We start from the raw sequence: 24303 nt of genomic DNA, 5'->3' as shown, positions 1-24303 counted from the left end.
AAGTGCCGCCTGCTCAGCTCGCGCTCAGGTTGCACACACGGGTGATGGATACAGAGTGGAAGCAGTGGAGACTCGGGGCCCCACCACAGGATGCTTCCTGGTAGGAACTTATGTCCTGGTGTTCCTCCTTGCAGGCTTGGGCAGACGAAGCTCTGGCAAGCCCTGCCTCAGTTCAAGCTTCGCCACCAGCTGCCCTCCCTGCCCAGTGACGCCAGCGGGCAGCATGTGGGCTGCACCGAGTCACAGCTCAGCGCCCACTAGCCTCGGAGGCTGTGCTCGCTCTCCTTCATCACAATTTTAGAGCTGGATGTGAGGTTTTACACCAGAACAGTTCAGGTTCAACCACACATTCCTTTCTGCTGTTTTTGTTCCAGGATGTTACCAAGTTTGTAAACCAGAGGGCTGGAGCAAACAGCATGTTGCATCCATAACAGCTGCCTACAGTTTCCCATCTTGCAGCATTGGACATAAGGATCTTTTAATCTTTTACCAACAAAAGAGTGATTAATTAGTTTGGCATCTGCCCATTGGCGAGTCTGGCCGCAGCACAGCTGTTTGCAGCTGTCTTCTGGAAAGGTGGTCCTGCTGGAGATCTCTGGGAAAGGAAACTGCAGAATTTCTACCAGACTGCTGTTCCTCTGCTCTTCTGGGTGACTTCCCATGAATTGCATGGCTATGCAATTTTCTTTACTGCCTGGGCTCCTAATTTAATATGTACCTGCTATTAGTAGTAATCTTGAAGCATAAGCCTCTTACTGAAAGAAGTATTACTCAAAACTGTCTGCTGCTATGAATTTGCTACTTAACTCAAAATTTTAACTAGAACCTGTAATAACTCCATAGGTAACAGATTCTGTTTCCTTTTTCTTCACACAATTTACAGGCATAAGGAAGTCTATAGCATGATTCAAATCAATCCTGCAGATGCTGAGGCAGTCGGGATGCTTTCTAATGTAAGTCTGGGGTCCCAGCTCCTGTGAAAGTTTTTATTCTTTGACTTGATGAATTCTGAATCTGTGGAAAGCTTCCAAAGAGAAGCAGTCAACCCAGCTTTTGTTAAGATGCACTTAGAAGTAATTCCTGCAAAGTCTGTTTTGGACATTCTCTGCAAATTCCTGCTGAGAATATTTAGGTTTTATACTAAATAAAATAATAAGTATTTGGAAATACTGTTTGTCAAGTATATTCCTTTAGACTTAACATTTGCTGAAATAAATGAATAGCTGTGGGCTCTTGACGAGGTAAAAATTGTTGTTCTGAAATATGAACTAAAGTATTAAGAAGTAAGTAGTGATTTCCATGAACCAGTAAATCCAGTGTGAAAATTAAAGATAATTAACATTTCCCAAACATAATTTCCTGTGATTATATATATATCACCTAAAACCCAAGGCTACAGTCAGATGTTGTTGACTAACTACTTAAGCACAGAGAGATATGTGAAAGGTTTCCTGGATTTTTGTTTTTTTAAAAACTTTTTTCAAGAATAATGGTTTCTCTTTGACCATTTGCTACCATTTCCCCCCACATCTTCCTCGTGGAAACCTGTATATGTCTCACAGTCCCATGCTGACCATATGTGATAACGTAATAAAGATGTTTTACTTACAAAGATGGCACAGGTCGTTTAATCCTCACAGCTGTCACCTCTTGGTCACTATCTTCTTGCTCCAGTTTGTCCTCTGCTTCCCCATAGCCACTGTCCTCTGCATCCAGGCTGCCATCATGAGACTTAAGCAGCAGTTCTTCCTTAGCCCCCTCTTTGTCCTCTTGTTCCATCTGTTTCCAGCCCTTGGTCAACTCTGATACCATGTTTGAACACTTTCTCCTTATCGTTGGAGATAATTTGTCACTAAGAATTTTATCAATAGCACTTGATTCTTCTTTGGGCTTGGCTGTCTCGGAGCTGCTATTCTCATATCTTTCACTGAGGAGGCTAACATCCCCTCCTCGTTCGTAGGCTTTGCTTACAACTGTTTTTGTCACCTCTTTGCTTTTAATGCTGAACTTTTTGAGGGCTTCATCTGATTCCCTTGAATTTTTTTCAGCATCTCTTATCGTCACTGATTCCTTTGCTATGGATTTTTCGTCACCTTTTCCTTGGTCCCTCTTGACAGATGGAATTGTCCATTTCTCAAAGGATCTTTCTTGTGCAGGCTGAGCTGATGAATCTTCTGTAGGGGGGGCCCATCCAGGGGGCTCCTGGGCTTGCTTTACGTGGTGGTCAGATACCCACTGCTGCCAGCCTCGCGCCAAGCTGAAGACTAGGCTGGCCATTCGGATCTTGTGGACAGCCCTTTTCCCAGGAGTAGTACTCGGCTTTCCTTCAGGAGCCATGTTGCTGTCTGCTGCCATGCTGGCTTTTCCCCTTCTTATGCTAAGCACCTTCTGAATGAACTTCCTGAAGTGAATAATGCCCTCTGAAGAGAGCGACAGAGATTTAAATAGCAGCAGGAGCAGTTTGTGCCCATGGAAAATATGTGAAACACTTCTCACAAAGATACAGTATCCTCAGTGTTACGGAGGTCTTTTTTTAAAACGCAGGGTTGCATTTCATCACAGCAGATGAATGATGCATGATGCAAACAGGGTGACACAGACCTGTGCTGCAAATAGTGGGAAATTAACAGCTCCTTTAGTGCCCCCTTGCCTGGGGCTGTTCAATTCTCAATTTATTGCCAAGGGTCTTGTTCTTCTAGAAGTGCAGAACTTGGGTTAGATGCACTGAACAGAGTGTATGAAACCGATAAATGTGAAGTGCTGGCAGTTGCTAACAGCTTTGGCCAGAGTAGAGACTCCTCATCATCACAAGTAAATAGCGGTCCACGTCAAGGAGTGTAAAGCCAGAAGCAGGCTATGAATGAGAATTTTTTAGATGCATTTTCTACAAAGGTGCTAGGTGAATTCTTCTTACTGCTCATATGTCCAAGGAAATTCAGCTTTGTTAATTTTTTAAAAGGTGTTTATGTGCTCTGTTCCCAGTCATTATCTATTAATGTCCATCTATTTAGAACATACCTTCAGGGGGGTCTGGGAACACTATCATGTTTGGTGTCAGTGCTAAGGATGAAGGAGTCACTCTCTCTAGTCTGGGGATTAATATGGTAAGTCTGACTCGATCAGATGGATGACTGATCTCATAGTTTTAGGATTTTGAAAGAATAAAGTATAACCTATTTAATTCCTGACTGCTTTTCAAGAAAGTTGTATATAAAACTTGGTGTTTGCCTACGTATTACTTACAGCATAATTATGTTTACCACATACAATATAGAAAAAATTCAGTTTCCTGGAGTGTGTTCATACTTGAATTTGTAAAATTTTTTAGTGAATTGATACATCAATTGTTAGATAATAATAAGCAGACATTTTCTGAGATACCATCCTGTAATACTTCATTTCTTAGTATATTTCCTAAATAGGAACGCAAGATGTCATTGCTTTTTCCATCCATACCTTGCAGCTTACAGGGTGACCTGCCGACACTTGCCATACGGTGCTCTGAGGCATACTGAACTTCAAGGAATTCTGCTGGCTTCGTTGGTGTTACGTCAGAGATAAATATGGACTCTTGGTATTCTGCCGCCTTCTCTCTATTAAAGGCCGAGCTCTTTGAAGTAGGTTACATCATATCTAGCTCTTGTTTAATAATGTAAGACTATATCATACCTTTGACTTCTAGGCAGAATTCCTCATTAATCTGTGGGGTCATTGCCTCTTCAAAACTGATGATATAATGTAAGTTAGTGTTGCTATTAGGTATTTCCTCATGTATTTATTTTAGAAAGAAATGTGTCGCCTCTGTGGACTGTACGATCTTGGTTACTACCAACTGCATCATAACTGTGAAAAGGCATTGTGATGCAACTTGATTAAGAAGCATGTATTACAAACATTTATTTTGGTGGCGTTTTAAGGCTAATCAGGAACGGGAGCTTCTTGTGTATAAAAAGTACATATACTCATGCATGCGTGCTCACAGGGTGGTGTATGTTCCCTAAGATACAAAGAAGATGGAAGTGAAAGAAGAGAATAATACATATGCGAACAGGAGTATGACAGCAGCTCATTATATCATTCCATGTGATTTCTTGAGTATAGGGGTGGGCAGGGCTTTAGGAATGAGATGAAAGCTAAATACAGAGGCAGGAGGTGAGGCCAGGGAAGGAGTGCAGTGAAACTTAAGTGACTGTGGAAAGACAGTCATGGACTGTAAGGCCAATAGGGATGCCTGTTGTAAGGTAGGATGAGCTCTACCTGCATGTGTTCAGGTTCCTGTTTTACCTGTTCTTAACGACTACCAGCAGTACATACTCCCCACTCTGCCTAGACAATCTATTCCAGTGGTTAACTGGCTTAAATAAATCATTTTTAACCTTCACCTATGTCACAGCACCTTAAGGCCCCGTCGCTGCCAAGAACAGACAAATCCCACCCTTTCCGAGGCAGCCTTTCTTTGTGAAGACTGCTGTACTCCTCCTCAATCTTCCTTCCTGACTTTTCTTGTGTTTTTGTGATCCTTCATCACACTCTCGCCAGCTTCTGGGCAACGTACACTAGGTCTGCATCTTTCCTCAAGTGTGATGCCCAGAATGGTGATGGTATTCTGGTTTAAGTTTGCCATGGTGTGGAAAAGGAACAGATGTCTTGTACGTGGTGCTCCTCATTCATATTCTGCTTGTAATCCCCAAAGTTGCCAAAGACTTTCCTGCTGAATAGCTGTATGTATTCACAGAGCTGACTGTTCCTTCATATGTGACCATCTTTGTTGTTATTTGTGTTCTAATTGGTTCAGATAAGTTTTTCAATTTGTCATGACCAATTTGATTGTTAATGCCTGTTCCAGTGTTCTTGCAATTTGATTCATATTTCATAGATGTCCCATCTAGTCCACGTTTGGAATCACAATAGAAAATAGCAGGTAATTATAAAGTAGACTCAGTTAATAAGAACACTCAATTTGATAGAGAGAGATTGCTATTTATTTTTATGTGGATTTTCAGTTAAATTTGTACTATTTCAATGAATTTTGCATATGGCATAAAAATAAAAAAAAACCAAACAAAAACCAAAAAACAACACCTGATCAATATCAAGAGGTGTAGCATCTGCTGCTTTTGCCTATCTTTGAGGGTTGGACCAGATGACCTCCACTGGTCCCTTCCAACCTCAACCATCCTGTGGATTCTGTGATCTTCCAAAGACTGCTACTTTGCTGTAAAAAAAAAAAACAAAAAAAAAAAAAAAAACCCAAAAAAAAACCACATTAAGTTTGGTTTAATGTAATTTGTAAAATCAAAATTGTTTGTAACTGTCCTTTTTACAAAGGCCTCTGCTAGGTTTATTACTGTAATTACAGTTGAGGTTCTTGAACACTTTTACTTTCATACAGTCTTTGCAAGAAGTTGTTTTGAAATTCATGGCGTTAGAAAAGAATTGCATTCTTGAGGAATGTTTGGAAATTACAGCACATTTCAAAGAACTTGTTAATAAAGAGCCTCTTTTTTTTTTTTTTTAATGGACTTGACCTCGGTGTACTGGTCATAGTTCTACAGACCTAATGTTTACATAGTTTAAATAAATGACAACAAAAAGTTACAGACTAATGAAAAACGCCCAGATTACAGATCTAAACTACTGTTAAATCCATCTTGCATGACAATATGTTAAACAAATGTTTAAAGTGGTCACTATTTTAAGCTGAAGTTATAACATCACAGGCTTCTCCAAAGTGCCAGTGAAACTTTAATGTAATTATTCTGAGGATAACTGTATTTATGATGCTTAATTTTAAGGTGTACAATGATGTTGCCTTGAAAGTGTTGAATGGTGCCTTATTTTATATGATGTTGCCAGCAAGAAGTTAATCATAAGAGAAGTATAAATAATTCCTGAGTCATCCACTGAGATTCATACTTGGAGGGCTGCATACTTTACAAATGTTTTACTGCATTAAAAATAGAATTTATTACTTCATAGCTTTAATTTTAATTCTTAGTGGAATAACAGGCCAAGGCTACACCTAAATTTCTGTGCCTAATCTCCCTACTGGCACTTAAAAAGCCAGCCCTTAGGGGACAGGTATGTTTTAGGCGGCCTGAGTATGGACCATATTTTCTATGTGTCTTCCGTACCTGACAGGGTCACAAAGTATACTGCAATGCACAGCAAGGCGTGGTGAGACTGACTGTGTCGTGGGCTTTCACAAGTTTAAAAACCATGCTTGAAGTCAGAGTTGAGAGACCATTTCTTGCAGAAGGTATATAGGAGATATAGCAACTGGAGAAAGTAAATAGATGAGCAGGATCGATGCTTCATTTGAAAGTTGTAAACTCCCTTTTCCTTGCACCTGGCTGCCTACAGTTCTGGGATTTTAATCTATCTGAACCTCTAGACAAGACTGTACATGTTCCTAGGACCTTGTTGTTGTTTTTCAGTTGCTGCATTTCACTTAATAGCTCTGATTTCCTAAATCCAAAGTTATGAAGGACCAGCTGAGAGGCCACCAATGACAGTGGTAAAAATTGGGATGTTTTTGTTGTGTGGAAGGTTTCTTTTCCCCCTCAATGGATTATTCTTTGTATAGTTATGTACTATTTTAAAATTCTTTTATTTTCTGTCATGCTGTGAAATATTAACGGCCTCTGGGAGACCAGTTTGTCTTTTTTTTTTTAAGGATGCTTATTTTAAAAGTAGGACCATATCCTTCATCCATTACTTTACTTTGTCAGACATTGAAATAAGTTATTCAATGTTTTTGATGCCTTAAAACAAGGAATTTAATTTTCAACCAATTGTAAGTCTATGAAAGATGCTATCTTCCTCCTCAGAGTTAGTGGTGAATAACAAGAACAAGCTGTGTTTCATGTAAAGTATTACCAGCTGCTATTATCGATAGGAACCCTAAGACTGAATTTTCTTTTCATCATGATGCTGTTAAAGTACGCTGTGTAAGAACATCATATGTTGCCAGTGATGACAGAAAACCTGGCCAAAGGGTTAGAGTTCTGGATTTCCTTATTTTTGGAGTTCACGTCAAACATAACACTTCTAGCAACAGTAACGAGCAGCTGTGTCCCGTTCAGCATGCAGTTTCATGTACAATCCAGGTGTCTACGTCCTGAGAAAGTGACCGCTCCTGAGCCTTTGGACTACTGGGTCCTCTCTGGCCATTAACAGAAGGCAGTCTATGCATTCATTGGTGCCATTTGTTGTGATTGCATCCTGTATATAGCCGTAGTCTTTTTTTGGTGAAATTCTGTTGTACTGAGAAAACTATCCCTATGTAATTAAAAGGGAGTCTTGAATCTACATTTCATTATGTGTCATTTCAGTGTTCAACAATATGAGAGATCAGGGCTTATTCATGAGCTATCATGACAGCTCTGCTTTGTGAAGAACCCAGCAAAGCCCTAGTCAGAGTCAGGGTTGAAAGACTCCTAGTTGTGGAAGGGTAATGGGAGGAGAGGGAAGACCCACTATCCAGTAGCAGCAGCTGTAAAGAATTGTAGAGCATAGCCCCAGAGCTCCTCTCGCTCTAGGTGAGACGGACTTGAGTGCAAGCCAGCCAAATAATAGAAAACAGCCCTGTAGAACTGGCTGAAGATGAGAATTCAGCATGTCGCAGTCTGGCAGAGAGACCTGGCTGCTAGAGCTGAGAGAAACCGAACTCAGGATGCAAATGCATACATCTATCTTCAAGTTCCTATACAAGCCCTGCTACTGACGTGACAAAACTCCTTGCTGTCTTGAATATCTTACTCTTCTAAAGTTGTCTTCACTTTACAGAAGAAGAAAACTAAGATCAGGATGTAAAGCCTCAAAGCATTTGACACTCTCTTCCTACTTTTGCATATAGTACCCACGGCTTTCCTTGGGAGCTAGATGCCTGCAAGGAATCCATGCAGTTTAATCAAATTTATAGGGGAAAAGAAAGTGAATGTAAGTTCAGATGCTTTTAGTCCCATTGTACCTTCAAGCATTAATACGTCTTGTATCTGAATATCTGTAGGGAGTGAACAGAAACAAGTTAACAAGCAGTAATGAAGCGATTTCATTTAAAAGTGTAAGCAGACATCTGCAGGAAATCATTTGCATTAGGCATTCAGTTCCGTTTGCATTATGAGGAAATTTCTGAAGATCCTGAAAACGAGATAGCCTTTAAAAGCTACCTATAAATATGTTGCTATCCAAGTTTATATTGATCATATCTCTTTGTCAGTGAATGGTTACCTTTTTCTGATAAGAAAATTATTTAATATTATGAGCAATTTAACTTTAAGGTTCCAACTTGCTCACATATCTTAGTTTACAGCTTACCAAGAAATAGTTTTATGGCTTCAACAATATGACAGTACTGGCTGCTACTGAAACCTGTCCCTGAGCAGAACATTGGACAAGAGGAATTTAAAGTCTTCACATAACTTTGCAATATGAGATGGACGGGAGCCATACCAGAATAGGAGAACCTGAAATCAGACACCTAGATGTAATGTGATAGATGATAGATGTATTTTAAACATCTACAAGGAAGAAATAACAAATGAAAAAAAAAAAAAAAAAACTAAAAGCACAATTTGGTATAGACAAATAATATATTACAGAACAAGAGATAAGAGGTATAATCCAATATCCATCCTCCACCTATTAATAAGGCAGTGTTCCCATATGTTATGGTTTTCATTTTTTTTTCTGTTAAAATTAACTGCATGTTTCTGTTTATTGGTTTTGTAATCTGTTTCTCAGATTTGAAGGTGGCAAATAGGAGAGGAAAAAAGAATTTTCAGTTTTCCGAAGATTTTTCCTTTCAGAGACAGTGTGTTCTGGTTAATTAGAGCAGTACAGAGCAGATCTGAATGAATAACTTTGAGTGTTGGCTTCATCATTGGTCTGTTTAAAGTGCATTTACTTCCAGGTATTACTGGGTGTGCATCTCTTTGTTCTCCTTTATTAACTTTACAATCTACAAGTTTTATTTAAGATCTGACAATACAGAGTATAAACCATATGGTTGTGCCATTGATGCATATAGTTGACCAACCACAGGTTTTTTAAGGATCGTTGAAAGTTTACATTTAACTCTGAACAGAGTTGATAATTATTGTCATTATATTGTAAGTCTTGCAACTTAAAAAAAGAATAGTCTTAGTTTCCGAAATCATAATTCAAGGAAGGAGCAGTAAACAGACAGGAAGTTTTAGGAAACATTCAAACACAGTAAAACCTACATATAGAAAGAGAAAATGCAGAAAAAAACAGTTTATGTATAAAATAAATACAATATTTCATTATTTGCTTTGAAGTGTTGTAATTCAGGATCAGGCTTAGATCTGAGGAAACAGGCCTATCTCAGTATTTTTTAAGTATTCTACTGTAAAGGTTTTTTTAAATATTCGGTGGGGGAAATACCTTGTATTAGGCAAATACTGCATCTTTTAAAATCTATCAATTAGCTAAAGCAACTAGCATATCTTCAATGCCTCAGTCAAAGTCATGCTCAGCTATATTGTTATTCCATATTTTTAAAGGTCTTGATGCAAAAGATTGTTTGGAACAAGTGACATTATGGCCCAGGTTTGGAGATATCCGTGGTTGAAAGCAGGAATCCTCTTGGCTAGTTCATCACGATGTTTCTCATACTACAGGGGATCTCATTTTAAAAGTGATAGTGGCATACTGAAGCTGTAAACTGTGGCTGTGATTCTTGACCTTTGGGTAATGCAAACGAAGTCTCCTGAGTGCTGTCAGCTCTGCCTGCTCCCCCCCCCCCCCCCCCCCCCCCCCCGCTATTGCATTCCACTGCAACAGGCAGGACATACCGTTATTTATTAGTTCTCACTTAACCACCAACTGCTTTAACAGCATGCAGCTGTGTTATTGTTACTAGAAGTAGACCCCTAACTTTGCTTGTCTTTACCCGAGTGAAAGTCCCATGGTCAGTCTACGAGAGGAGTGCTGCTCTGTGAAGTTACTTGCATAAGCCCGGTTGACATTAGGTGTCAAGGAGTGAGTGATGGGAATTGCCAGGAGACCAGGTGATATTTACGCTGTCATATGGGTATTTCCATGGCTCACAACTAGGCATCAATTGCCAGGGAAGTCAAGAGCTGAGATTCCCAGGGCTCTTCTGGGATTAGTTTTGATCAAAAACTTCAAAAACATGTTAGATTAAGTTACATGGCTACCTCATTTTTAAACTACTCTTCAGACGTCTGCCTTTTTTCTTACATTACCTAAGAGCAATTAATGATTAAGATGTAAAATTCTTTGCAAGAAGGAGACGAGAGCAGAGGAGTGGGATCTGGAGGTTTATGCCCCATGACATTATTTAAATCTGCCCATCATTTGATTCACAGTGTGGGAGCAAGCTGTGTTTTCGCCTTGGACACAAGGACGCCTCGTTGCTGGTAGCAATACCCAAACCAGAATGAACTGTTCTGGGAGGGCGTCACAGGTATATCAATTCAGTTCTCTCATCAGCTTGGTGTGCTAATTGTGTGGCTTCCTTATGCTCTGCTTAAGCACATGAACAGGTACGCTTATTAATCCAGTGTATGATTTAGAGATTTCAAATATAGATGAGTGTTTTAACAGAGATTTGGAGAGAAAAAAATCGACTCGCCACCCTGTTTTTTGACTGAACCAAGTCCACTTCCCTCACAAGTGGTGTCAGCTGTTTGAGCACAGAAAATTTGAGGAGGTGGTGAATTTTCAAGAGTGGGTTTTGGTTGTTGATAACGCATGACTGGTCAGCTTGAGATGTTTTGCTTCTCAGGCAGGTAAACTGGTTCTTGCTGTCACTGAATTGGGCCTTTCTAGCTCATCCCTACATCACTAGTCACTGCTGACTTAATCCAGTGTTGTATATCTCAGGACACGGTTAGGAGTGGTGTTTGACTGAACCATAACAACTTCAGTGTTCTTTAACAGCCCCAGAATACAGCCTTAGCTTTTCTAGCTCTTTTCTTAAAGAGAAAGAAGAAACATATGCTTGCATTTGAAGAGTGCTATCGTACCCACAGCACTTAACTGGGTACGGTAATTCTGGAACTATTGCATTTGCCTTTTTTTCTCTGTGGAGCCTGTTAAGGTTTGTGGCAGAGGCCAATGGATCTGCTCCTGAGGGCTTAACAGGTTTTCCAATATCAGTATCAGAAACTGAAAACAGAAAAAAACAGTATCAGAAACTGAAGTCAGACATAAGTAATCTAATTTTGCTCTTTTCTCTTAGCCAGATGATTGCCAATATTTTTCTCCCCTGAAATTGCTGCACTCTATCAATATTGGTCTTTATTTCTCTCTTGGTATTTCTCTTCACATAGTGATTTATAAAGTTCCAGCTTTATTCAGGAAAGAAAGAGAAAGCAACTGGGAGATTTTGAATGGTAGGAGGGAGGTAATAAAGATAAAAGTATTCTCATCGTACGCTTTGAAACCCACTGGGAATCACATGAGAAGCATTTCAGTGAACAGAATCCACAGGCAAAGGCTGGCAGCAAGCAACGCACTGAGCCAGGATACCTGCTCGCAACCTCTCTTTTAAGGGCTCTCCTGTTTTGTGAGTTGAATAATAAAAAAAGGTAAGATCTAGTCGAGCCCCAAGGCTACAATATTCTACATGTTTGGCAACCAGCTTAGGAAAAATCCATAGCAGGAAATATATCTGCTGTGTGTACGTTAAAAGTACAATAAAAATAGTTGGATGCAGGAAGAACTTTTCTCATTGTCATTGTTTTGGGGGGCTGGTTGCAAGCCTTCAAAGGCACTTTCTCCTGAGATTCACAATGGAGATACGTGAGGGAGGCCTTGAGCTGGGATGAATGCTCAGTGCAGCTCCCACCTCTCCACCTCTGTTACCGGTTTCTCCCCACGTTGTGCTCTCATGAAGCACACAGTCTTCTGGCTTCTTGTGCAGCTCCTCCCTGCTGGTGCTGCTCATGTGTCCTGCCTGGGCTGTGTTGTGCACGTGAGACTGGATCCATGTAGTGCTTGTGCCCAGCACTGGGAGCAGAGTTCATGGTGCCAAGCACTGAAGGTGTTTCAAGAACATCGTGCGAAGAGCCAGGTACCCAGAGCAGGGGTCCACAAGAACTGGTCAGCTGAGGAGGTAAAGGGGAGGAAGACATTCTTCTACTGATCATTACTGAAAAATTTTGATTCTGAGCTGGGTACTAGGAATAATATTTAATAGTAAATAAAGTAGGTTAACAATACAGAAGAACTTCTAAAGGATGATTTGATTTCTATGACTGAGCATGATTTTATCTAATTTTATCTAATCTTCAGTAAATAGTTGTACTGGGTGATTGTGCCTTTCATGTTTGTGGTATTGCGTCTAGTTTGGGATGGTTCCTTGAAATTTATTAAAAATCTACCAAAGACTAAAGTCCAGCTGTGAAACAGTACTTTTAGGAACTCAGTATTAGAAACAGATCAAATTGCTGTAGCTCTCCTGTTTAAAAAATATTATACTTTTTCTACATAGAAGCAACACTGGATGTCTTACTGAATGCATATTTAATGTTTTAACACAAAAAGCAGTTCAAACCTAGGGACATCTGAAAGGGTCAGATTCTGATATCTATTCTGATATAATGAAGGGCGGTGGCCCATCAGTAGGTGAAAAAGCTTCTATTTTAATTGAACTGCAGACAAGCCGATGTTATTAGGACTGAAGGATATGGACAACTATGGACCAACCACAGGATGAAAGTCACAGGATGGAGTTCACCACCCTGAAAGGTTCATAGCTGCCCAGGCTAGAGTGCAGAGCTAAGAGACGGCAGTAATGAATGCATATATCACATCCTAACAGAAACATAAGTAAACATTTCATAATCACCCAAATAAATCTGAATATATGTTCAACATTTTCCTGAGTGCTGGATGGGTTTTCCCTGTGGAGGACATGATACATCTTACTATATTGATTTTAGGGAAGTGCTCTTCCAGTTCATTTGGAAATTGCTAACTTCAACGTGTTTGAGAATAACAATGGCAACAGTTTTTTAAGTGTCTTAGTGACACTGCAAATCAGAACAACATCAAGGTATCACAAGTTACTTCTGGAGATATCTTTGGAGATTATATGAGTTAGCTCCTGCCTGCTCCATTCTAACAAAAACTTAATTTGTCTTTCCTTACTGTCATGAATAATCATGAGCATTTGCCATAGTACATTTAAATACATGCCTAAGTTTAGGAAGACTTTAATCTTTCATCAAAATGAAGCTTTTGATCCAAGGTTGCTCAGGCATTTCTGCAATGAAAATGCAATGGCTTCATTTGGATGGAATTTGTAAGAAGCTTTGTGAAGCTTTGAAGCAATAGCCAGCACACTCCTCTGCCAAATTCACCCAATTTTGCTTTGGAACGTTTACGTCCTCTGTGACTCAGCAAGGGTCCTTGTGCCTGTTGTTACTTTAACCATGACACCAGGGGTTGCAGAAGAAATAATGATAGAATTAAGATACCAACATTGATCCAGAGCCCTCTTACTGGACAAAACCCGTCAGAAATATTCTCCCATTAATGAGAGGTATGGGTAACTTTGGTGTAAGCATGGAGCTATGACCTCCCCCTCTTTCCATACTCCTAATGCTTATTCATTCTCATGCTCGATGTGGTCTCAGTACAGCTTAGCTCTTCTCTAAATTTCACCTGCTTTCCGAACAAGGGGATTTTCATAGTCTAGTCAAGATTAGTTCATATAATTGCATGACTGCAGTAAGTCTTAAGAGTCACTTTGAACACTTCTCATCATTTTCATTTTTCTTGATGAAATTCCAGATGGAAAATGGAAAATTAATTCACAGGTTAAATGTCTTCCTGTGACACTATCTGTCCTACTTCTGTATTATTAGACCATTACAGCATCTCAAAAGAATAGATAATCCCTAGTCAGTGTGACTGGCTTTAAAAAAAAGATGCTGACCTCCAAGCCAATGTAAATAGATCATTTATGGAAATAAATAAATTACTCTTGGAGCCAGACTTGTCCCAAATTCTTCTGTGAGTGGAGAGTTGAACATAATTGAGAGATCAAGAGTCATGAGGTTAATGAGGTCATACTGCCAGGGTCCGGTCTGGGTTTACTATAACATGAAAGACTCAGCTCTGATCCTGACTGGCACGTTCACTTAGCAGCAACACCATCCCAGCAGCAATCTGTTCAGAAACCTGAAACCACCTTCCATGAGACATCATCCTGCTGCATGACACCATCAGAAGACATATGTTCCTCTGCACGTGAAACCACTTAGACCGACTTGCTCCATGTTTTTTGTAAACATGTTTGTTACAGAGAAAGAGGGACTAATAAACCTTCTCCTTTTTAAATGTGGATGGACTGTAGAGTCCATCCAAAAGAATTATCAAAATTGTAGCAAACAGTGTTGGATAACTCATACTAACTTTCCACTTAGCTCTCAATGAGCTCTATGTGAACTGTGTAAAATACCGTATTTTACATTGCACATTAGAAAAAGCTCTTACAATTGATAGCTCTTTATCTGAAAAAATGGGAATGATGTGCCTCCTGCTGCTGAATGTTTTATACGAGCTGGCCCGTTCCAGTATAGACAGGTGTCATGAATATTTTTTTATTGATGATGTTCTCAGGATAGTGTGTGATAACAAAGCTCAGAAAAAGTGTAATGGCTTGTTCCAAAAAACTTTCTGCCTTGTGCACTGAATGAGGAGACATTTCCGTGGAAGGTAGGCAAAGTTCTTGGGTTGAGACAGATGCCTGGGGCAGAGAAGGAGCAGAGCTGCACAAGCATAGGCTTTTGTACTTTTGTAAAGTAGTACTCCTAATACTGTGCTACAATGAGAGCAGTTTTTTGCATGCCACAAGATATTTTTTGAAGTTTATTATAAAATATTCTATGGAGTACTTTCTCTGTTTGAATATAAAGTTACATAAAAATCAAATGTTTCTAGAAAATAGGTCAGTTTCAACAAAATTCTGAAATAACATCGGGAATTTTCAAAACTGCATTGTTTGGCACCTCGTAAGAATGACCCTACCCTTCATCTGCCCCCACAAAGCCCAAAGATTTTTTAAGGAAAAACTGAAAACAGTTTGTAAAAATTAAAAACATTTCCCTTTCAGAGCTTGAAAACGAAAATATTGCATTTAATTTTTCAGTGTTTTATTTCAGAATTTACTATATGTAATATTAAATGTAACCTCACACTGTAAACCTTACTTCTGTAAGAATCAAAACTTCCTACCCCACCCCCACCCCCTGGAAAATTAGTTAAATACTTCTGCTTCCTCCATTGATTTTTCATTTTGGGAGGAAAGCAGACGACTTTATTTTTTGCTACATCTAAAAAGGGAAATCACTTATTTTCTCTGTGTATCTCCCAATGTCTCACACACGTGTTCTTTGTGAGCACTGCCAACTGCTGAACTAAGTTACTGCAGTCCTTGTCAGAGTTGCTGCCCTCCTCTTCACTGCCATTGCCACACTGACCGGAGTTTGTCTTTCCAAAATGAAACTGATGAGAGTTGCAGTATCTTCAGGCAGCAGCTGTCAGGCCCTTTACAACATCAGCAGTTCTGTAGTCTCTTAGAAATTCTGGAAATAACCTATTAATGTGTTTCTATAATGACATGTAGTGTCTTTTCCATACAGATCTCTGGCTTTTTCTATCTTGACTTGGGCTAATAAAGCTCTGTGAACTCAAATGTTTGTTACACTGAAATTAGGCTGCTCGGTAATTCTGTGGACGGAGATTTCCTTTTCCTGTCTCCTTGGCTGCACAGTGTGGTTTTTTTACCAGACCTGAATAAGTCTAATTTGAACATCATAATGCACTGTGTATTAGTGCTTTAATAGTTAATTTACATTTTACAAAGTTTTATGGTCATGCTTTATGTTAATTTTTAATTGTTTCATTGCACCTCGCTGGCTCCCTCTTTGTTGTTCTTTGGCATTTTCATTTGATAAAGTATTTCTCTGGGCTGTTCTGAAATAGTCCTTTGAACAAAGCAGAGAGCCTAGAAAGTTTATAAACAGAACCAACATCAAAGATGGGGGGATTTTACTTTTGCTTTGTTTAAATAGAGCCCTGGGCTTAACATTTCCAATCACATACTTTAAACTAGATTGCAAATTTATTTCTAAGCATCACATCCAAATCTAAGCATCAGCACATTTCTTAATTGCATTTTACTCCAAAAAGAAATTGGTCCTAAAGTTTTCCAAATGCATAAAACATTTTAAAAAAAGAAACACCGTGTGTGGTGTTATGTGTTGTGATGAAAGACTATCTTAATGGCATCTCAACCCAAACCTTGTGACTCTGTTCCATGATCTTTTAACGAATGTGAGAATCATGGGGAACTGCTGCAACATTTGATTAAAATGACCACCACATCACTCAGGGAGAACTTTCCTATTCCTGTTGCTAATACATCACAGTGGGGCCAACACTGCAGAAATGCCACCTAGCACTACTGTGGGGTATCAAGCCTCCCATTCCCCAGCAATCACAAAGAAAAGAGTAAGATCGTTACAAGTTTCTCTAATTGAAGGTAACACTTTAGATCAGTCACATCATGTATTCAGGTCATGACAAGGAATGGAAATAATTTTAGAGTCAGTGATGGATGGTCCCCTGTTGGTAATAGATGCTGGGCAGGAACTGATCCTCGGTTCTTAGACCTCTCTGCAGACCACAAAAAAACAGTAAGGCCTTGAGAAGTGTACTAAAGTCTGATAGATTCTTTTTGTGGGTCCCCAAAAGGTTAAGAAAGGAATGTCTGCTACCAGACCTTGTCTTCTTCCTACTGCCATATTCTGTAAAACTCTTTTTTTTTTTTTTTTTTCCCTCCTCAAGTCTATCAAGACTTGTATGAAGCTGCGAAGGGAATAGATGAAGTCTGTGACTGGATGTCAGCTGCTAGAGGCTGTGAAAGCCATGGCTGGTATCAGCTGTCATTTTATCACTCCCTCTCTCCTCCCATAGCTGTTTATGACCATTTACTGTGGAAGGCAACACAAGAAGGCTCCTGAAACAATGCAACTTTCCTGTGTCAGCCTTAATAAAACCAGTTTTCTACTGACTGCCTTCCAGCCTGATGGATACAAAATTGTCCTCAGTTAAGCTTATATGCTAATTTAGGAGCCAGATGACAGTAATGGACATACAGCAAAGCATATTTAGGAAGCTTAGGCAACAGAAAGCACTGCTGCACAGCTTAGCAACACAAAATGTTTCTACAAGCACCTCAGATCTCTCCTGTTTCTCCACAGTAGCTTTCATAAAAAAAGAAGTTGGATTGGAGACCTTGTTCTTTTCTTGGAAACAGTAAAATGTGTTTGTTTGGGGTTTTTTTTATAATTGCATAAAGCTCTAGCATGAATCACTGAAAAAAATAATTTCCCTGGTACAAGGAAACCTATTGTAGTAATGATGTCTGGGAGGCAGAGGACTTTCCTGGGGCTATTTCGTCTTTGTGAAATAAATTTCCCCAAGAGCAAAGGATAAATCTTGTCATCATCCTCCACAAATGACGGCTGTTGCTGTTCCACATACAGCACCTGCTTACCTAAACTGCTTCTCTAAGCAACTAGATTAGCCTGTAAAGTTTAAAAGGCACAGGTCAAGGAAGCATGATCAGTTTGGTGGAACAGTCTCAGTCAACATTGATTTGCAACTAAGAGCAGAACATGGCCAATGAGCAATCGCCCAGGGCCCTTAAAAGCAAAGCTGCTGCATCTGCTTCCTAGAAAATACATCAATAGTTGTTTTGCTGGAGGCAGAGGATGACTTCAGACCATGTAGATTATTACTTCAGATTGTGAAATTGGACCCTGGGCAGAAGTAGGCACAGCCGTGCTACCTTAATGGTAGTTAACGGTAGTTGTTGCTGCTTTCTCCATTATCAGCAGCAGAAGCTAGTGGCTGGAACAAGCTGCTGTTCCTTCTCTGTCAGTAGCACATAACTCAGCATTGAGAGCACCAGGTGCAGCCTTTCTAGCCTTAACAGCCAGCAATCTTATTAAGGCTACCGAAGTGAAGACCAAGGGAGTTTCATATCAGCAGGTCAAATCCTAGCTGGTATCACCTGGATGGCTTCTTAGCCACAGACTGATCCTTAGAACTGCACTTCTAATTTCTTTTAAAGACTTTTTTTTCCATTGGCTTCATTTTTTCCTTATAACCAGGGCTCTGATCTTTCTTTTCAGGGATCAGATTTGATCTCCTTCCTCTTCATTTTCATGGAGAGAGGGTGTCCTGGTTTCAGCTAGGATGGAGTTAATTTTCTTCTTAGTTGTCAGTAGCTGGTGCAGTGCTGTGTTTTGGATTTATTGTGAGAATAATGTTGATAACACACTGATATTTTTAGTTATTGCTAAGTGATATTTATACTAAATCAAGAAGTTTTCAGTTTCTTAGGCCCTGCCAATGAGAGGGCTGGAGGGGGCAGAGAGAACAGCTGACTTGAACGAGCCACAGGGATATTCCATACCACTGAAGGTCATGCTGAGTATATAAACTGGTGGGAGTTGGCTGGGGCTGCTGACTGCTGCTGGGGGACTGGCAGGGCATTGGTCAGTGGATGGTGAGTATTGGGCATCACTTGGGGTTTTTATCCCTTTTGGATTTTTTTTCTCTCTTTCTCATTTACAATTATTGTTGTTGCTGGCAGTAGTAGTATCTTGTAATTATTGAATTGTTCTTATCTCAACCCACAAGTTTTTCTTTACCTTTTTCCCCTGAATTTCTTTGCCATCTCTCTGGGGGCTGGGAAGCAAGTGAGCAGCTGCACAGTACTTAGTTGCTAAACCATGTCAGGGCTTAAACCATGACAAAGATCATGTGCAGAAACAGAAGCTTGGCTTGAAAGAAGCTTCAAACTGTGATCAATGAGGATCTTGCACCTTGTGTAGCACTCATTTTTTCCTGCTGGCTCCTGCTAAAAGTAATCAAAAAGAGCCTGACAATAAAGCGCCACAGCTATAAACTATTGCGTAGGAAGTACGAGCTGCCTCCCTGCTCTACCATCATCAATAACACTGAACTATTAATGTGAAAATACATAGAACCGTATCTTCCTTGCTGTGGTAGTTTTCATTCTACTTTCCCATATTTAATCAACCAGCAGTGGCTAGCAGTTGCAGAGTAGGTATTTCACCAGAAATCTGACAACTGATGTTGCTAGCCCTCAGCCAAGCTGCTGGAGGATGCCTTATGGACAGGGAGAGACTCCCGTGGCCGAGGGGGGAAGGTATAATCTAGTTCACAATAGGTATGTTTGCAGTTCCCTGAGGGAAGGGGCAGTAAATATGCCAGATCACTCTTAACGTGAAATGAGGCTAGCAAGGAAACTAAGTTTACAAAAGATGGAGAGGATTTTGTAAATCAGTCTAGAGACAAACAGGCAGGAAACACTCTATCTCAATAAATACCTGGTACTTCATTACAATTTCAGATATATATTTATTTTTTTTTCAGCTAGCAGAGCTGAGCACTGAGATGGATGGACACAAATCTTATTGGATGACACAGCTGGTGCCCGATTCTTGGACAAGTAACATTCTTCCAGTGTTGTCTTTCCAGGTAATTATTAGTGGTATATGGAGGACATGTAGGTGTTGTTTTTGTCTTGCTATTGTTCAGATGGGAAAGGAAGGTCTAGTGGATTATTCAGTTTAAAAAATGTGATTCTGTGCCAAACAACTTGCTGGTATCATTTGAAGAGGAGGTAGAACAGGGTTCTGCTCACTTTCTTCTGAGATTTTTCACTTTCGGAAAGTACAGAATTTCTTAAAGCTCTTAATCAGTTAGTGTTCTGTGAATTCCTGGAAATATTTCAGCTTGCAAACTGTGTCAGTCTTCCAATGAGAACTCGGGTAAAGAGGAAGATCAATAAGTTTGGGGTTGTATTTAATAGGAGTAAAAAACTGAAAAAGGCCACACGGCAAACAGGAACACTCTGTGCAAATTGTATCGCCAAGGTTTTCATCTGACTGTGGGATGCTTGGCAGTAGCTTCATTGGGATGTTGCCTGTGAGATGCTTTGCAATTGCAGAGAGCTGTTGGTTTGGCACCAGAGCTTGTGCTGGCTGGACAGAGCAGTGGGGCACGACTTGCCTTCCCTCCCTGCACAGCACTCTGTGCACTGCAAGGTGGGTGTGCAGGAGGCCATGCTGAGGCAGAGGGTGGGACCCTAAAGACCCTCACCGTGTTCTCTGGTCACGAGCTTCAGTGTCCCGCGAATGGCTGCCCAGGCTGTTTCACCTCTGCACATAGATTTAGCTGCCGCCTTCTAACAGAAGGAACCAGTGGGCACCTCTGAAGATGGCTACCTAGCACAGCTTGTGCAATGCCACCTCAGCCAGTGGTGTTTCAGGAGGAAAGTGTGCACTATTCAACCTCTTTTGTCTCTTAGAAGCAGCCAAAACAGTTTTTGGCACTTATTGCTAACTGCAGCAAGCAAATCAACTGAATGATAAAAGCAACAACAGCAACTACCAGCTTTAGCCTTTCATTTCCTACATAACTTAGAAGGATGAAAGATTTGATGTCTGAGGTTATTGATGTGTGACAGCTTGCCCATTAGGTTTTTTCCTTCCCTTTTAACTAACTTTCAGGAGTAATTTTCCATTCCCATTTATTTTCTTTCCTAGACACATTGTACAGTTTAATGTCCTCAGCTGTTGCCAGGGAAACAGATTTTTGAACCTGGCTTGTCAAGCAAATGAAGGAACAATTATTATTGAAGTATTTCTATAAAATTGGATCAAAGATAATCACATATTTTTTAAGGTAATATTGGTAACATTTTTTTGTAAGATTACTCAAAACTTCTAGTGACAACCCCTTGTATTGTAACTCCTGCTGTTCAGCATGGTATTTCCTTCGGGTGCCTTATTTGGAAAGTCCCACCAAACCTGATCCAGCTGTTTCCAAGCAAAGGGAGCACAAAATGGTTTAGATGTCTTAAACTTACTCTTACAGCTCTCTCCTCTCTGCATAGAGCTGCTGCTCTGGTGCAGCAAGGTGAAATTTTCCAGGGAAGAAACCCTCAGTCAGTAGAGGCTTGGAGGGAGAGGAGGGAAGGTTTTCTCTCCTAGAGTCCAGGCCTGTGTTTGGGCTACCACCTTTCCCAGATGAAGCTGCAGCTATACCTTTAGGTGGTTTCTTCCATTCTGCTGCTCATTGGAAAGGAGTGTGGAAGTGTGGGCAGGCATCAGGCTCAGCTGGTGCTGGGCTACAGGTGTGTGCTGGGCGATGGGTTGTGTGGACAGCCCAGAGTTCTCTCCTTCACCTTCTGATGCCTGTGTGAGCACACAGCTCCTCTCTGCTTAGTGTGGTGACAGACCACGTCATCTTAGAGGTCAGGAAGACTCAAATACAGTAGGCACAGGAGGGGAATGGAGGGGTGGGCATGTTAAGCTGCCACCGAGGTTGGCTTCAGCCCATGTGATCCCAGGGTTGTTCCCGAGACTCCCTTCTGGAACGTGCAGCTCCTCCTGAGGTCAATGGGTATTTTCAGTTTGGCTGAGTCTGCACTTTGCCATACTGACTGCACAGTCTTGGCCAGAAGTAGCAGGCTGCTAACAGTTTGTAATATTCCTATCTATAGAGCCTTCAACTCTAGAATTAAAAAAAAAAAAAAAAAAAAAAAAAAATTAAAATCAGTATTACCTTACACTTCATATAGCTACCTCAGGGAAATGATCATAACGCACCCCGAGATAGACCTTTAAATGAAAGGAGTCTGCACTGTTTCCTCTGAGAACCTTCCTGTACTTCATGGTATTTATGTTAACTTCATGAGGAATATTTTTCTTTTTTTTCATCAGGATACTACCTGTCAGTGAAAATCACTATGCACTCAGAAACTTCATCCTACTAGTGGAATTACTAAATTGTAGCGGTAATTTGGTAATGAAAGCTGTTTCTATAGAATTGAGAATAAGGGTAAAAAATATACATGCATAGACTGTCGAAAACTTATGGGTTGGTGTAAGGCAACTGACATGAGGAAACTTTTCCTTTCCCAGTACAATTAGGCAGGCTGTGGGACAGATTTCACTGCACCCTGGTTACAGTATACACATGGAGCCTGCCTGGCTCACCAACATCCTGGAAAACCTAAAGAGAGGTGATGTGACATCACTTGCTCTCCACCTCTACTTAGTCTTCTTGAACAGCTGCTGGAAGATCTTATTATACCTACCCTCTCCTAACAACTAATATTTATCTGAAAATGTCAGATCAAACTATTACATGAAAAAACCCAACATTTTTATATAAATTCACAACCTGAAATTTTTGTTACTGAATATTTTTTTTTGGTTCTTTTCCTCTCCTTTTTCTTAAGTTGTAACATTAGATGTACTTATGTGCTTAAAGTAAGATATTTTGAGTGGTTGAGATCCAAGTTAATAGTAAATTTCTTGGTTTTGTTTAAAGTGGTTATACTGCTGCCTTGCTATAAAAATCTTATTCATTAAGGATCAAAAGCCCCGACTCATTTAACTTGGAATAAGCATTTTGGGAAGTAATGCAATGGGTTTTTCACCTTGATGCCCTGGTTAATGCACTGCAGTTGCTGATGGATAGTATCACTGCTTCGCTGTGTTGAGACCCCAATGGGATCTTTTTCTAGTTTTGTTACTTGTTAGTCACTTCTATCTTTGGAGGTCTGCATCTGTTAAGGATCGTGTTTAGGGTGGCTGGACTGTACGTCTTTTCTTGAAAATAGCAGAAATATCCTTTTTGTTTCTTCTCAGTTGCAGACTGTATCTGTTTGGCCATTTCTAGTAACTGGTAGTCAAATACTCCAAATGAGACATTTTTTTATAAAAGGCTCTTTCTACTGCTGTTGTGAGAGTTAATTTTGAAGTGGCCCTGGTGTCGGTTTTGTTCTGAAGTGTTCTTTACATTTGCCATTTACAGAAGTGAGAGCTGGGGCACAGGACCCATGTGGAGGGCTGCTGATTGACAGTGCATCTAGAAGTGCAGTAACTGTTAAGTCTTTCTAGCCAGACTTGTCAGGGTTTTCTCTTGGAAGACAGATATTTAAATAAAGACTTTAATACCCAAACAAGGTATCAAAGGACAAGCTACCACGTTAGCTTCTCTATGGTAACTATCTTTGTGTGCTTTTCAGCTATCAGGCACTCTTCAAGAGGTGAAAAATGAATTGATTTGCACCTTAATTGATAAGTAAGCCACTTTCAATTAATTGGCTGACATTTGCCATGAGGTACACAGGCATGGATTGACCAGGGAGGCAAAGAGGAGGGTTTTGGCAGGTCCGTCGATCCACAGACAGGACACGCACCCCTCTCCCCCCTGCCACGGCCCCTGCCCGTGCCCCCCAGCATCCCATCGCTGGTGGTGTGACTGGGCAGGCCTTGGCTTAAAGCGTGCTGCAGGCAGCCCTCGGACCCGCAGGGCTCGGCAGGTCTGCCAGCCCCACAGCCTCCTGCTGAGCTCCCCACTGCTGTGCCAGCAATGGGGGAGGGGGGCCGGGGCGCCCTGCGCCAGCCTCTGTTTTCGGGAGTCAGCCAGAGGACAGGGCTTGCTAATTCTTTTAAGCTAGCCACCTGATTCAACGGTCCTTTCCTTCATCAGTAAGCAAGCCGCAGATTTTTTTTTTGCATGAGCAGGTGGGTTCTGCCTCCGGTGAGGCTGGGGGCAGTGGGTGCCTACCAGTTCCGGGCTCCTGGCACCTGCCAGCTCCTCGCTCGGGGGGCTGGGTGCAGGCTGGGGGCTGGCACTGCTGTCTCCCTCCTGCTGCCTTTTAGTCTCTTCGTTGATGGTTGCTGAACCTTTACAGGAGGTTAATTTCTTTGGAACGACTATTTATTGGGCTAAGCCTCCGTTGCTTCATGCATGTGGCATAAGAGCACAGACTATCTCCTCTCAGCACGTGGGGGTACCCAAAGTATGAGTTGTAGGTGCTTCAGCATTTCTTCTAGGCTCCTCTTGAAGAGGGATGTGCCGTGCTGGTAAGGGTGGAGCAGAGATCCGCACCCTCAACACCAGCCACAGGGCTGGCTCATTGCAGGGAAAGGCATCCCACGGGTTACCCAAGGAAGCAAGAGCTTCAACAGAGTAGAAGCTGTACAACTTAAGGTGGTTCATCATTTGCTTCGATATTAAACAGTAGCACTGGAAATTTGGCATCATTTATGCCAGGCAATTAGGAACCATTAATTGTTAGAGCCACTTCAGAGTTTCCGACTTTGCAGAGGCACTCGGTGCAATGCTGAGGTCAAACAGGCATTAGGCGTGATAATTCAGTATTTTTTTTCTAGAAAGCCTGAGTTA

General features: G+C 40.8%; 1 protein-coding gene across 1 annotated transcript in view; it reads right to left on the bottom strand.

Moving 5' to 3' along the window:
- Positions 1–23938, bottom strand: part of ABRA (actin binding Rho activating protein) — a 29954-nt gene extending 6016 nt beyond the window's left edge. The window contains exons 1-2 of the mRNA XM_080381569.1: positions 23683–23938; positions 1610–21615 (exon numbers count right to left, since the gene is read on the bottom strand). Of these exons, the coding sequence (XP_080237695.1) occupies positions 1610–2355 (746 nt within the window). The 5' untranslated portion in view covers positions 2356–21615; positions 23683–23938. The remainder of the gene's footprint in view (positions 1–1609; positions 21616–23682) is intronic.
- Positions 23939–24303: the final 365 nt, after the last annotated feature.

The sequence above is a fragment of the Falco punctatus genome (genome assembly GCF_963210335.1).
Source record: "Falco punctatus genome assembly, chromosome: 3".
NCBI lineage: Eukaryota > Metazoa > Chordata > Aves > Falconiformes > Falconidae > Falco > Falco punctatus.
This window is presented reverse-complemented; position numbering and strand designations above follow the sequence as displayed.